At 33.8% G+C, this 16,305-nt stretch overlaps 1 protein-coding gene across 2 annotated transcripts in view; it reads right to left on the reverse strand.

Annotated features, from left to right (window-relative positions):
- PTPRQ (protein tyrosine phosphatase receptor type Q) overlaps positions 1 to 16,305 on the reverse strand; it is a gene marked incomplete at both ends in the record, with an annotated part of 256,731 nt that overhangs the window by 161,531 nt on the left and 78,895 nt on the right. For both annotated transcript variants that reach the window (XM_080706359.1, XM_080706358.1), the window contains 3 exons: positions 6,375 to 6,495; positions 10,085 to 10,186; positions 11,271 to 11,453. In XM_080706359.1, coding sequence (XP_080562485.1) covers positions 6,375 to 6,495; positions 10,085 to 10,186; positions 11,271 to 11,453 — 406 coding nt within the window. The remainder of the gene's footprint in view (positions 1 to 6,374; positions 6,496 to 10,084; positions 10,187 to 11,270; positions 11,454 to 16,305) is intronic.

Here is a 16,305-nt window from a genome sequence, read left to right on the forward strand (position 1 = left end):
TGCCATGTGCACGTATGGTTGTATCACTTTGAGCCTCACTATGATGTACAATTACAATGCCACCAATAAAAGTATTTAAAAAAAATAGCTGGTGTGGTGGTATATACAACATTTGTAATTTGTAATCTAAGCATCTGGGAGGCTGAGACAGGAGGATTCGGATTTACAGACAGCCTCAACTACTCAGTGAGGCCCTTTGCAACTCAGTGAGACCCTGTTTCAAAATAAAGAATAAAAAATAGGACTGGGGTGTAGCTCGAAGGTAGAATGCCCCTGGGTTCCATCCCCAGTACTACAAAAAATAAATAAATAAAAATAAAAAATAAAAAAGCTCAAGATTCAGATATATAAATAAATAAAAATAAAAAATAAAAAGCTCAAGATTCAGATATATAAATAAATAAAATGTTTGCATTTAAACAAGGGGTGGTGGGAATTGTCATAAACCACAGGGTAAGTGCCCTATCTAGAAGGACAGCCATAGCTTGATGTGGTGTTGTATGCCTGTGATCCTAGTACTCGGGAGACTGAGAGAGGACTGTAGTTTTGCAGCCAGCCTCAGAAACTTAGGCCCTCTGCAACTTAGTGAGACCCTGTTTCAAAATAAAAAATAAAGCCCTGCGTGGTGGTGCATGCTTGTATCCCAGCATTTGGGAGGTGGAGACAGGAGGATTGCGGTTTGTGGACAGTCTCAGCTACTACTTAGTGAGGCTCTTTGCAACTCAGTAAGATCTGTTTCAAAAAAAATAAAGACTAAATAGGGCTGGGCACATAGCTTGAAGGTAGAATGCCTCTGGGCTCCATCCCCGGTACCACTAACTAACTAACTAACTAAATAGGGCTATGGCAAAATAAAATAGCTCAGAGGCAAAATGCTCCTGGGTTCAATCCCCAGTACCACAAAAATGAATGAATAGACAGTCACTATTCAACTGAAGATAATTTTCTCCATGGTGAGTGTAACAAAAGTAACTAAAGTTTTACTAGGATCTACTCATTTTAAATGCTGACAACTGATTCAGAATTTGTGGATATTTGCAGGTCCAGGAATCATGGGTGGCCCATAATAATCTGTTTGTGACCTTGTCATAGGATTCATAGGAGTGACTAGTAGGATACAGCCGAGACAGAGCATTGATCATCCCACAGGAAATCTCATGTTCAACTTTAAGAATTACCTGGGGCTCAACTAGTTCATCTACTTGTATCTGTTCTTTATCTTCCTAACATCACTCGGATATTCTATTCCATAATGCTACCCGTCAACCTCTTACAAGTCATGCCACCTTCAGTCCATAATTTCCTTTCTCCATGGAGATGCTCTAACCCATTAACCTATCTTTACTACCTTCATTCCCAAATGAGAGCTCAATCAGGAAATCAGAAATGGCTCCTTTTCATTCTGATTATTGACCTATATAGCATGCTCTAAACATTAGGTCATTTTAAATAAGGAGAAAATCTTTTAGAAAACTGGAAGAAACAGGACTATGCATATTTCCTTAGCATACAACTCTCATCAATCTACTCGGATCCTGTTTTCTAAATAAGAAATAAAAATGAGCTATAGGTATAGCTCAAAGCTAGAATGCTTTTAGGTTCAATCCCCACTACTGCAAAAGAGAGAGAGAGAGAGCGACAGACAGACACTAGAATTTTTCTGACTAGTTCAACAAGAACTTTTCTAATTATTTCACATAAGCATATTTTATCTCCAATAAGTCTACAATTATGTTACGTTTCTACAAATTTGTTTATCTCCATAAAGAAATTAGTAAACATTTATCCAAATGACTGATTCATAATTACTTCTCATAATTGTTATTAGGAAATCAGAAAAACTTTAAATCCAAGATTGATCTGTAAGCTAGAATTTTCAATATTGTTAGTATTGTAGTCTTTTAACTATACTTAATAAGGTATTCATTTGAAAGTTTTGGAATAATACTACAGTTAATTTTAGTGACATGTATAGAAATAAAATTTCTAAAAAAATCCAAATTGAGTTTCAGAATACAGTAAATGAATAAGCTTTCTACTATAATATCATGCCACAGTTCAAAGTATATTAAAAGAATAAACTTACAATGCTCAAATAGGCATATATTTATTTAATGATGATTGCTCACAGAATACAAGGATGGTATATCATTTTCCAGGATAATTTATCAATATGACTTAGAAAAAAATGCTACTTTACCATCTTGATAGATGATAATAGTTATTTCACAAAGCATTCTTCAGAAGGAAAAATCATTTTAAAATGCAATTAATTAAAACAGATTTCTGAACATATCATCTACAAACTGAGTGTGACTCACACAGTACTGGAAACGAAATGATTACACAGTAACCCTCATGACCTATTTTACAGAGTTATTTATGATGAATAGAAAAGTCAGTATAACAAATATAATAGACACTCTGCATTTTGAAAATATACTGGAAAGAAAAATATCCAAAAGAATGCTTTAATAACTTGTAATTATTCTAATGATTGAAATAACAGAATCAGAATTAAAAGAGAAATGTGGACCCCGGCTTCAGGATCTCTAATAATAACTGCAGCCACACTTTTGTCAATATTTTAGAGGAATCAAGCATGTAATTAAGCAGCAGAGCCATGATTTAATCCCATGACTCAAAACCCATATGCATCACACTAATACCTGCATCATATCCTCCCAGCAAAACTGAGTATGATGAGGGTTCTGAAAGAGCATTGGTAATCACTAATAAAAGAAAACAGAATTATGATCATTCTCTCAGCAGTACTGGTTAGATCTTTCAACAAGTATCTTAGTAAGAAGGTGTTGGAAACTTAAAAATACCTGCATGTATACTTTATTATAATTTATATAATGTTTTGTATATTATATTTAGCATTCCCTAACGTTATTTTTTCTTCATGACATCTAATCTTATCCCCACTGCTATATCCATGGTCCGAAAAGGCATCAGTAATCGTTTGTCAGAAATGCAAAATAAAATGTCAGTATTAAGTTTCTAATTCTTAAAATAGTCTCTTCATTCACTCATCCAATCTACAAATAATAGTTAAGTTTGAATTAATTATTGAGTGGTAGTTTTCTGTCTTAAAGACTGCAGTGGAAAAAGTAATTCTTGAAGCAGATAGTATGTGTCCAAGCACACATGCACATGTGCATGTGTGTGTATGTGTGTAAAACAAACCAAGTTTTGTTGAGTGAGAAGTGTTTTTTAATAATCCACATGTACAAAAGAAGTCAATATTAGTTGTGTGTGTGTGTGTGTGTGTGTGTGTGTGTGTGTGTGTGTTTTGTGGTACTGGGGTTCCTGGAAGCCCTTCTACCTCCGGGCTACACTCCCAGACCTATTTTTATATTTTTTAATTTGGAAAGAGGGTCTTCTAAGCCAGCGCGCGCTGCTGGCTTCGAACCCGTGCGATCCTCCTGTCTGTGCCTCCCAAGCGCGGGGATTACAAGCGTGTGCCACCACGCCCGGCAATATTAGTTGTTTTAAAACCACAAAGTTGCCAGGTGTGGTGGTGCACGCTTGTAATCCCCGCGTTTGGGAGGCGGAGACAGATAGCGTAGGTTCGAAGCCAGCCTCGCTGGCTTAAGAGACCCTGTTTCCAAATAAAAATATAAAAAATAGATCTGGGAGTGTAGCCCAAAAGGGCATCCAGGAACTCAGTACCACCAAAAAAATAAAAATAAAAATATATAAAACCACAAAGTTTTATAATTAAGTCACTCTATAAAAAGAAAAATAGCCGGGCGTGGTGGCACATACTTGTAATTCCCATGCTTGAGAGGTGGAGACAGGAGGATCGCACAGGCTCAAAGCCAGCCTCTCTGGCTTAAGAGACCCTGTTTCCAAATAAAATATTAAAAAATAGGTCTGGAATGTAGCCAGGAGGTAGAAGGGTTCCATCCCCAGTGCCACCAAAATAAAAATAAAAATAAAAAAAAACAACCTATCAATCAAATAAAAAATACTTTGAGAGAATGAGAGAAAGAAAGAGAAAGAAAGAAAGAAAGAAAGAAAGAAAGAAAGAAAGAAAGAAAGAAAGAGGAAGGAAGGGAGGAAGGAAGGAAGGAAGGAGTGGGTAAACCAGTCAGAATGGAGTGTGTGAGGTTCTCTGAGTGAGAACAGAGTATTAAAAATACCTAAGTAGGCTTGGGAGGCAAATCTCATTGTAAGGAGGGTTGCTCCAGTGTAGACAGGGTCATGTTCTTTCTCACAGTGAAGAGCAAAACAGGAAGCCTGGTAGGAAATCTCTGTTCAGTGCTTCATGTCTTGCCCAGACTAGTAGAATGGTCTCTGTCCTGGTGCCCCTGCTAACACTCTTGTCCCCTACAATTCATTCACTGTAAAAGAGTCAAAGTGCTTGAAGTAATCCAATAACCTCAATTTTAGTTAACACTGAAACCAAATTCTCACCATGGCTTGGCTCCTGAACTTTGCCTCCCAATAATGCTGTCCTTAGTTTCTCCAACAACACTGACATTTATTATTGTCAGAATGATAAGCTGGGCTGCCCCTCAGAGCTAATGTAGTTAATATTCTCTCTTCCTGGAAAGTCCCTTCTTGCAGACCATCACCCCGAAGAAACCCCTTCTTAGACTATAGCTCAATGCCTTTCATAAAGGTTTTTGGAACTTATCCTCAAAAGCAATCCCCTTTCACCTGACAATCCCTCATGTATGTTTATGGAAACCTAACCCAATTCTCTCTTTGGAATGTAAGCTCCTTGAAGGCAAGAATCCTACATGTGTCTTGTTCATAGGAATATAGTATTCTAATAGTTTTGCCAAATTAGTGAATGAATAAATGAATGAATGAATGAGTGAATGAATGAATGAATGAACAGGTTAGTGGAGGGAAGTGGCTACCTTCTTCCCTCTCTTTCCTTTTTACCGTCATCTCTAAGATCACCTCATAACTTGACAAAATGACTAGAAATTAGGCTATAAAGAACACAAAGAAGTATAGCCTTAAAGAGTAGTATGCAAAAGACTTAAAGAGGGATTGAGGAAAGAAAATATTAATTCGAGAAGAAAAAATAAATATCACAGGCTCTCACTTAATGCTGGCTCTTCTAAGTAACAAAGAAAATATCTACATTGTATAAAGTATTGTGTAAACTGGGCATCATGGCGCATGCCTATAATCCAAGTATTTGGGAGGCTGAGATAGTAGGATCACAGGTTCAAGGCCAGCCTGGGCAACTTAGCAAGACCCTGTTTCAAATTTTAAAAAGGCTGGGGGTGTAGCTCAGAGATTGCATGTCCCTAGGTTTAATCCAAGAAAGAAAAAAGCAAAGCAAAGCGAAGGAAGGAAGGAAGGAAGGAAGGAAGGAAGGAAGGAAGGAAGGAAGGAAGGGAGGAAGGAAATGAAGGAGGGAGAGGGGAAATAAGGGAAAAAAAGGAAGAAAGGAAGAGAGGGAGAAAGGTTGAGAGGGAGGAAGAGAGAAAGACAGAATTGTGCAAATTGTTTATTCTGAGCTGATATATTTAAAATCCACTGGGAAATGTATTATATAACATACATAATTGGTGACTGCTCTTACAAGGACTTGCATTAGATCAAAAGGAGCATTGTAATAGATGGAGCTTTCATAAAACAGGATAGCCACGCAGTGAACAGCCATGAAACACTATTTTTTTTTTTTACAGTTTGGAGGAAAATAATCAGAATATAAGTGTTATCAGAAAAATAAATATAATGCTTATCATTCAATAAAATATTTATGTTGACACTTTTGAAGAAATACCTCTTTCAATTAAATTATAATTTAAATCATTTTTCTTAAGGGAACTTAAAAAGACAATAGCATAGAATATGTGTGCAAAATTTTAGAAGACTTTACAATTATATACTTGTGAGCTGGAAGTGGTGGTGCATGCTTGTAATCCCAGTACTTTGGAGAATGAGACAGGAAGATTACAGGTTCAAGACCAGCCTCAGCAATTGATGAGGTCCTCCACAACTTAGATTATTTTTCAAAATAAAAAAAGCTGAGGGTGTAGCTCAGAGGTAGAATGCCCCTGAGTTCAATCCCCAGTACCACACATATAGAATAATTAAATTAAAAAAATTACATGCTTGTAACCATATAAACTGATCAGTCCAAATTTTAAGAATATTAATATAGTACAATTATGCATATAATGATTATTTTGTTTTGATTGCAAATATATTACTTTTGCTTGAACTACTACATAATGTGGGAGAAAATTGTTTCTTAATAAAGGAATATTAACTAGTCTATTAATAATCAGGTTCCTAATGTAGCATCACATTCTGAAATAAAAAAAACTACATTCCTATTATGTTACAGATTAATATTTGTTCTCAGAAGTATTTTGCCAAAAAAAAGTAATTCTTACCAGACATAAACTGTGTAATAGAGGATAATTCCATTTGGCTCCAGGGGTGGTTGCCATGACAACTTCATGGTGACACCAGACAACTGTTTTACAGAGAAGTCTTGAGGGGGAGAATCAGGAGCTGAAAAGTTAGGGTGCAGAATAATGCATTTCATTAAATATATATGAGAAAGGTTAAAATGGAAATTTGCAGATTTTTTATGGTAACCTTTCTAATAAATGAATCAGGTTCAGTGCTTTTCTCCACAGAAACAAGTCTGATTGTTTACTTTCAAATGAGATGATAAAAGAAGATTTTGCATGGTGGTGTTAGAACATCTGTTTCTGTGATTCAATGGAAAAAAATATTTCATGAGAAAACAGAACAAGGGGTATGTCAGAGTGACTCACCTACTGTTCAAGTACATCTTGGTAAATTATCATCTTCTAATAAAAACAAAAAATTATTGCGGTGAATATATATTTAGTATACAGTAAAAAAGTTAATTAGACAAAAAGAGTAGGGACAAAAACCACACATTTAAGAAATGGGGAAGAGATAACATAACACTGTGCAAGCAGTTAAAATGACTGACCTCACCAGAGAAAACTACACTCCTCCACTGCAGTCATGTCATTAAACTGCAAAGTACTACCGAAATCTGTTCACCAAGTCTCCAAAACTGAATGGTTTACAGTGGAAACACCAAATGTAGCATACAGAAAAGAAAAGTATTTAGGATATACTTCTCTAACAATGCAAGAATACAAATAACTTAGCTATCTGACATTGAGCAATCAGTAAAAATATTACTGCACCCAAGTAAAACAAGTTTATATTTTAATTCATATAAAATATTTAGAAGGCAATTCTCAGTTGCTGTCTAACTACACTCTAATGTCTTAGAAAATCAAAATACAACTTTTGCATAGAAAAATATAACAATAAAATTCAGTTCATTATTATAGTTATGAATGGAAAGTGAACTCATGGGTAGCTAACAGAGATAATATGAGAATATGTTCAGATTTTTAACTATGCTAATCGATATAGTTTATGTTCAGATCACTGATTTCCAATAGATTGAAGAAAATGTTATCAGAGTTATTTCAATGTATTTTTGATTCACTGAGTAATGTTTTCTGTGGCTGTGTGAATGTGTGTGCATGTTTGTGTTTTTGTATATGAGACAGAGAGAGAGAGAGAGAGAGAGAGAGAGAGAGAGAGAGAGAGAGAGAGAGAGAGAGGAGTTTTCTTATTTTAGTAACAATACTTTTCCAAAACATGTTTATTGAGAAGAGAAGGCTCTATGTTATCAATTTAAGGGATAATGGTGGCAGCTATATTTGGTATTTTCATTTTGTTATTTTCAATGAAACTATAATAAAAATGCTATCAAGTATTTATTATCAGAAGCATCTATATATCATTTGAGATGTCTTTTTCCCAAGATATGAATTACCTCTGAGAACTCACATTTGTCAAAGCAAAAATGTATAAATATTGTTTCTAGCATCTTTGTAAAATATGACTTGTATTTTTAGAAAATAGAACTTCAATAAAAAGCACAAAATTAGACAAACATTTTTACTCTAGAAAATGTTTTAAGATGGTTGTATGGAATATCAGATCATTTTTGGTATTTTCATAAGTCTAGCCTTGGGTATTTTCTTTATTATGTAAAATGTTTTATGCCTAACTACATGCAATTAACATGCCTACCTAAACAAAATACTATATAGCTACTGTTAACAAACTAAATTTCAATCCTTTTGGCATTTTTATTCTCAAATAAAATCTAACAAAAATAAAATTAGAAAAGTGAGGATATTTTCTGTTCACTATTCAATTCACCATGTCAGAGCATCTGAGGACAGAGAAGGGCCTGCATGGAGGTCTTACTCACTCTGCCTGGCATAATCTTTCCCCTCTCTTACCTCTCTTACACACCTTCCTTCAAGTAACAGGTGAGATGTACCTTCAACAGCTACATAGCCCCTGATGCGCTAGTCTAGCTTAGATCCCTCTGTAGTCCTGATGAATATTTCTTTGGAAACAGTTATATGGGTAATTAAGATTATAAAAATTATTTGTCGACAGAATTGTCTAGTTTAGTTTCTTCTACTAAGCCACAAGCTCCATAAAGGTAAGGTATCCCGAACACCCAACAAAGCAAATGTTTTCAGACCTAACCATTCCTCAATTTGCTGTAATATTTCAATAAGAGAATATCAGTCTTCACCCTGTTCCTCAGTAATCATATGAGTTGGCCAAGAACTTATATGGATCTTTATCTTGAAAATGTGTAATTGTAATAGCCTGGGTGATTCAGATTCATAACAAAAGAATCTTGATTCGAGTAGTAAAACCTGCTCAAGATTATATATATATATATATATATATATATATATATATATATATATATATATGTGTGTGTGTGTGTGTGTGTGTGTGTGTGTGTGTGTGTTCACTACTGGTCTAATTCCTTCATGTAGGTTCTCAAATTCTCACAATTATAACTCATTAATTAGATTAAAATATTTTTTAAATGTGAGTACTATCTTCTTCCCTAGTCTACCACCTTTTGTTGAGTTAATCTTCATTTTGATAGCAAGGAGAATCTACCTATAAAAATTCAGAGTGAGCAGGTATAACGATTAGAGGCAATGACAAGTGAAGGTTAGCCCATGGGGCACTGCATTAGAGATGGGGTACCTATAGACACTGTCAGGATGCTGTGGTCAAATAGTTTGTGTAGGTGAAAGCAGGGAGGGACTTACAAAGGTATAAAAGGATGCCAAAGGCTTTATCATTGTGAATAGAATGAGAGCAATGCAGATAACATGTCTTTCTCCTCCAGGAAGTGCCAGTCTATATTCTGCCCTGGAAAAATGATTCTGAACATCCACAGACTACAGCCTAACTCCAAGATTGAAATATTGAAGGAAAGAAAAGAAGGAAAAAAATCACAAACACGTATTTCATCCAGGCCCACTCCTCATGACAATAGGAATTCCTTTAACATAAGAAAAAAAATCCTTGCTATTTAAAACACTGCAATGAATAAAACATAAAATTCTAATTCTAATCACAACTATATCCATAAAAAGTCACTTTTGTAATATGATCCATGTCTATCACTTGGTGAAGAAGCAGTATAAAGTAGTCTCAGCAGCAAAGTTGATTTAATTCTGGTTAGGAAAGTGCATTTAAATATTCAATGTGAAGGCTATTAAATTTCAGGGCCAATTATGTAGAAAAACTTGGAAAATAGCCTGAATTCATTATAAAGCTAATCTTATTACCATGAAACAATGTTAAAAGTTGCCATATGCAAAATCGCCTCCAAATTTATGTAAATGTCTATTCTTAAATGTAAAAGTTGAAGAACATGGTGGTGACATACATCATTTAATCTTCAAACCATTCAACAAATTTTTAGTCTTAAAATTCCCATGAAAAAATATTACTTATTTTTTGCAGAGTACTGATAACTTTAAAGAAAAAAAAGATGATTTTATATCTGATTTTATTTAATGTAAATCTAATTTCCCCCTTTTTCTACACCATGACAATAAAATCTCTGTATAATGCTTCTATATTTCATAATTTATAGGCAAATCTAGGGGAATTTTTACATCACACACACACACACACACACACACACACATATTTTTTTCTTGAAATGTTAGGGGAATTAAAGTGTATCAGTATGAATGACTGTATTTACCATCCTCCTCAGTCAGTATGCTTATTGGTGCACTCCGAACTCCTTCACCTTTGACTGTACTAGCAGACACCTCAATTACATATTGAGTGTATTTCTTCAGTCCTAAATATAAATAAAATAGATAAATTGACACTTAGAAAACGTCCTTTGAACTGGGTGTGGTGATGCAGGCTTATAATCCCAAGGTTTAAGAGGCTAAGACAAGAGAATCCCAGGTTGAAGGCCAATGAATGGCATTTTCCTTTTTTAGTACTAGTGATGGAATATATGGTAATTTAGTGAGGCCATGTTTGAAGATAAAAAATAAAATATGGCTGAGAGTATAGCTCAGAAGTAGAACATGTGTGCATGGACACACAGACGCAAACAAGATATATGTGTATATATATATATATATATATATATATATAAAATATATACATATATAATAATATATACATATATACATGCATATTCATATATGTGTGTATGTATATATGTATGTGTGTATTGAAGCCAGGTATGGTGGAGATGCTTGTAATTCCAGTACATAAAAAATAATAGTACATAAAATATTTTTTCATGGGAATTTTAAGACTAAAAATTTGGCTTGAATGGTTTGAAGATTAAATGATGTATGTCACCACCGTGTTCTTCAACTTTTACATTTAAGAATAGACATTTACATAAAGATGATCCCTGTCTCAGCAACCTAGTGAGGCTCTCAGCAATTTAGTGAAACCCTGTTACCAAATAAAACATAAAATAGGGCTGGGAGTATAGCTCAGAGGTAGAATGTCCCTGGGTTTAATTCCCCAATACCATAAAATAAGTGTGTGTGTGTGTGTGTGTGTGTGTGTGTGTGTGTGTGTGTAATATTTATTATATCTATCCTTTAAAAACTTGCAAGAGGTAACTATGAAATGGCTCTTAATTGAAGAGGCTTCCAAAAGTGACAATGAAATAAATACAATTGTTTAGTGATAGTAACTCCTACAATAAAGACAAAACACAGGAGACTGTGGAAAAGACTTATTGAGAGAATTCTGTCATGTGGCTTATAATAAACACCTAGCCTATTTTACCAAAAGAATTTTTATACCATGTAGAAATAATCACATACCACTGCAACACAACGTTAACTATTATTTTGCAGCCACACTGTCAATATAAATGTAAATATCCAACATTAGGTTTGTTCTTTTACCTTTAATGTTCTGGTTCAAAGAGGTTGTATTTATAGTTCTTTCTTCATTTCCATTAGTTCTTTTGAGGTAAATTGTGTATTTTTGTATTATTCCATTGGGTGTACTTGGGGGAAGGAACGATATCTCAATCTCTCCAGAAGAAATATTTTTGTAAGTAATATTTTCTGGTGCACTATCAGGCACTGGAAAAAAGTAAAGATACAAAAATACAATTGCATAAAACAATATGATCCTAAAATCCTCTTCTGCTAAAATTTTCATGCAAGTGCTCTATAGTATTTTTGCACAGACATTAACCAGAGTGTGACTGTAACATACATCCAAAATGTAGTAAAATGTAGATTAACTATAGCACTTAACAACTGTAAGAGAAAAAATATGATCTCAAAAGAAAATACATGCTGTCATTCTGCAGAAAAACATTTACAGGATATGATTATTAAAAGACTTGAGATTGTGATAAGCTGTTTCATATTGATAAACATGTAGATGCTAGAAATAAATTTGAGAAACACTTGAAAATTAATTCTGTTCTTTATTAATAGTATCTTTTAAAAGGTTTAAGTTAGTTTTGTCTCTAACAAGATCTATGAGAAGGCAAGGATCCCCTCCTAGAGATCAGACAGCACAAAAAGAAAAACTAAACAAAACAACACACCTATACCCACACACCAGTCAGATGTCTAAAGATTTCAGACACTGAAATTATCAAATAATTATTGTATTTCAAGAAATCAAATATTTTTTAAAAGATCAGTCTTAATTAAAATAAATAATAAAAGTAACCATGCACATTTGTAATAGATACAGGTAGGCTTTCTAGAACAAAAGAAAGTAACTAAAATAAAAATTCTCTGAGGTATTGAAAAGCAGATTAGACAGAGATGAAGAAAAATTATTTAAGTGGATAATAATACTGAAGAAATTACCAAAAATGTACCTCAAAGAAAAAAGTGGTGGCAAAATAGAGAATGGCAATTAAAAAAAACATAGATGATATATTGAAGGTATATAACATAACACAATGAGGAAAACAGTATCTGAAGAGATAATAGCTAAGACTTTTCAAATATTTTGAAAGTTGTCAGAATTTAGGCCAAGGAATCTTGATAAATCTCAAGCAGAATTTGAACATGTCATTGTAAAATGACAAAATCTTGAAGAAGAGAAGATCTTAGTAACAGAAACTTCTATACCCAGAAAAACTAACAAGGGCAAAAGAAAAAATGTTTACTTAAAAACTGAGAAAAAGTACAGAACTCTAAACATCCTCAATAAATGAAATAACAAAAATTACAGTTTAGGGGCATTTCTTAAGAAAATCTCTAGTGTCTTCCCAAGCCAATCCATTACATTGAGAAAAATCCTCAGCGACTGATATTAGTACTGTCATTACCTTCAGTCTTTAAGTACAAGTTTGGACCTGTTCTCCAAGTGAACATAGCACCTACCCCCTCTCAGGTAGAAGATTTGTTTTTTCTCTCACAATCCCTAAAACTGCAGGACCTGGAAAGTTGGTAGTTGTGGTTTTTACTCCTCTTTTCTATATATAGATATTTTCTACGTCTTTCTTCATGAAGAACAACTGATCTTTTTCAGTCAAATTCCATCAGGCATCTCTGAGATCTTTTCTTAAGTGACCTCATTTAAATCACAAACATCAGTTTCCTAAGACCATTATCTAGTGCCACTTCTCCAAAGAGCTTAAAGATTTCATTACCTCAGTGACCTTATCACTTTTAGAGATACCAACATCCACACAAAGGATCTATCCAATTCTGTGGACTCTGTATTCCTGGATCCCCATAATTCCAGTCATGTTTTCCTTCTCCTTAACTTATCCACTGGCTTTACCCTGGACTGTCAACTCTCTTCTCTTTGGCTGAAACCTTCTACTTCTATAGCTTACTGACTCTTGTATTTTCAACCCACAAATTCAGAGTTTCACTGATCACTATCTCCTTATGCCATTTCCCTACCTACTTATGTCAGCCCAGAGTCACTCTAACCACTCCCAAGCCATCTCCACTAACACCTTCTGTTTCTATAGTACTTTCCTCAAAATACATCAGGTATAAATACATCTCCATACTGTTTTCATATTCCCAGTGTAAAAGCTAAAAACAGTAGAATCAAAAACCATTCCATGAAGAACAATCTCATGTAAATAGATCATCTAAAATAGATAGTAAGCTATTTAAAGACTTTGCTATTGAAATCATCAAAAGTCTAAAAAAACCATCAAATATCTAATTATTAATCATGACATATATATAGTTAATTCAGTTTTCTACTCATTTAGATGTGTTTCCATCACCTTTTCTCTCACCAAACCTTCAACATTCTCTCTTCCTTCCTCATTCTAAGCTGATAAACTTGCATATATCATTAAAAATTAAAATGAAAAAAACTGAGAAGAGAATTACATTATCTTCCTACTGTAAATTCTCCCTTATACACCTTCCCTTCTTACTTTTTTCCAAGGCCTAGCCTCTGTTTCTACATTGAGTTCCATTCTTTCTGTCTATTCAAAGACTTTACAATTCAAAATAATTCATCTATACATGTGAAAACAAATTCATTGTAAATATATATGATATATATATACATATATATGTCATGTTTTTTTAAAAAGTCAGCTTATTTTAATTCCAAGTGCCCCTTCAGCTATTGTTCCATACTTTCATTTGCCTTTACTCATCTTCTTCACTTTCTTCCACATCATTTTCTCTTCATCACACTTCAGTGAAGCATTTCTCCCATTTTTTATGTGAAATCTACTCCCATGAATTTACCAATGACCTCTATTTTGCCAAACCACTAATTAAATGCATGCACTCATTTTTTTTTACCCCTAAACTGCATTTGTCATGGGAAATCAATTTCTTTAATGGTTTGTTTTCTATGACTCTTCTAGAATGTTAAGCTTCAGGAAGATAAGGATTTTGTCTTTTTATTTATTTATTTATTTTATTTTTATGTGGATCATATTGAAAATGGCATACATTCAGACTCTGGTTGGTGCCCTCTCCCACCCCCACTTTTCCTTCCTCCCCTCCCAACAGTGAGTGTTCAGGTTGACCATGCTACATTCATACTTTTACACATATTTGAATGTAGCTCCTCCATTAATCAACCTCAGCCTTCTTCCTCTCCTACCCTTCCATTTCAGCTTTGTTAAGGTTCCCCCTCCATTATTTATTGCTATATCCACATTATAATAGTAGAACATATGATGAAATCCAGAAAATTATCTTCATATGAAGACTAACTTTAAAATGCTATTATTAGCCGGGCGTGGTGGCGCACGCTTGTAATCCTCGTGCTTGGGAGGCGGAGACAGGAGGATCATGTTGGTTCGAAGCCAGCCTCACTGGCTTAAGAGACCTTGTTTCCAAATAAAAATATAAAATAGGTCTGGAAATGACCCGGAGGTAGAAGGGTTTTCAGGAACCTCAGTACCACAAAAAAAAAAAAAAGAAAAAAGAAGAAAAAGAAACGCTATTATTAATGCAAATAAATATGTTCTACTCAAAATTTTGGTCAACATCTACATCATTAGTGCCTGTTGCCCCATTTAGAATGTTCAAGACATTTGAATAAAGGAATGCTATAAAATTATGTCTTAAGAAGTAAAGGAAAGCAAATATGTATAGATCATTAAAAGAGTAATTTTTATGGGAACTTCTTAGAGTTATGTTTATGATTACTGCACACTAAGCATAAGAAAATAAAAATTAATCTCAAGTTAGTAAATGACAATTCTATAATTAAAACACAAACACGGACACCCTTAAAAACACACATTCACACATATACACACTATATCAGTCTTATATTGATATTTTCTATTTAAATACAGAGTATTTTACATTCAAGTATTAGTCCACTCCAATTCTGTAAATAAGATAAAGCATTTGAACAAATAATTTACTACAATTTTTAACCAGCAGTAACATATCACTGAGATAATACATTGCTCAATTTCTTATAAAACATTATCAGAGAGTGGGTCCTTGTTTTTATAAGAGTATTTGTCTCATTTAACAAGATTATTGAGCACTATTCAGACACACAGTTATCCTTGAGTACATTCTGTTCCTAATGACATCATGAGACTCTACTAAACCCTAGATATTTTTGCTAAAAAAAAAAAAAAAAACTAAAGTTAGAAGCACACTAGTACTAAACAAAAAGGCAAAGTCACGGATACAGATTTCATTATCATCCACTTTATAGACATGAATACGTTGACATTGAGACTACTGAAGGTTAGGACAGAGAGCATTAAAATTTGGGAGGGTGTGCACTGAACCCAACACTTTGTCATTAGGCCTCTTTGGTTTCTGGAAAGTCTAAGTCAAGACAACCCAATTTTACCCACTCAAATGATTGGCTAGCAATCCCTGGTATAAGTTGCTTCCCCTTCCTCATTATTGTTCTAGCTAGATCAGGGAGTTACTAAATAAAAATGATGTCCAAGAGACCAACTGTGCAGCCCCAACTTTACTTCTCATCTACTATGATTTATGAGTCATTTTAATCAAACAGTCCTAAGTCTCCTTTACTATAAAAAAGTTCTATATGTTTTATAAGATATTGCCAGAATTCAAATTCTCATTTTAAATTACATCTCAAATTAAATTCTTATCACTTATGGTTTATTACCCCTGCCTTGGAATTAAGCTCATAGAAATATAATTAAAAGGAAATTAAATTTACTCTTTCAATGCTAAGTGAAAGATTACATGCATATAATAATCTGCAAATAATCGTTTCATAATTATTCATTAAATTAAGGTGTTATTGATGTCATGACCACTTAAGTAGCAAAATATTTGATAAGAATTAATGAATATGATGATGGATTCTTTAATATCACAGTGGGAATTTGAAACTTGTTACTGTTCTTCATGCTATGCAAAGCCAAAACAGCAAAATATCACTGCAACAATCAACACAAAGGTTCTAAATATATTGTTATAATTTACCAGCTGTATTGACAATTTCAAAAGCAGCATGGAAAATGGACTT

Source organism: Muscardinus avellanarius (genome assembly GCF_963383645.1).
Source record: "Muscardinus avellanarius genome assembly, chromosome: 11".
Lineage (NCBI taxonomy): Eukaryota > Metazoa > Chordata > Mammalia > Rodentia > Gliridae > Muscardinus > Muscardinus avellanarius.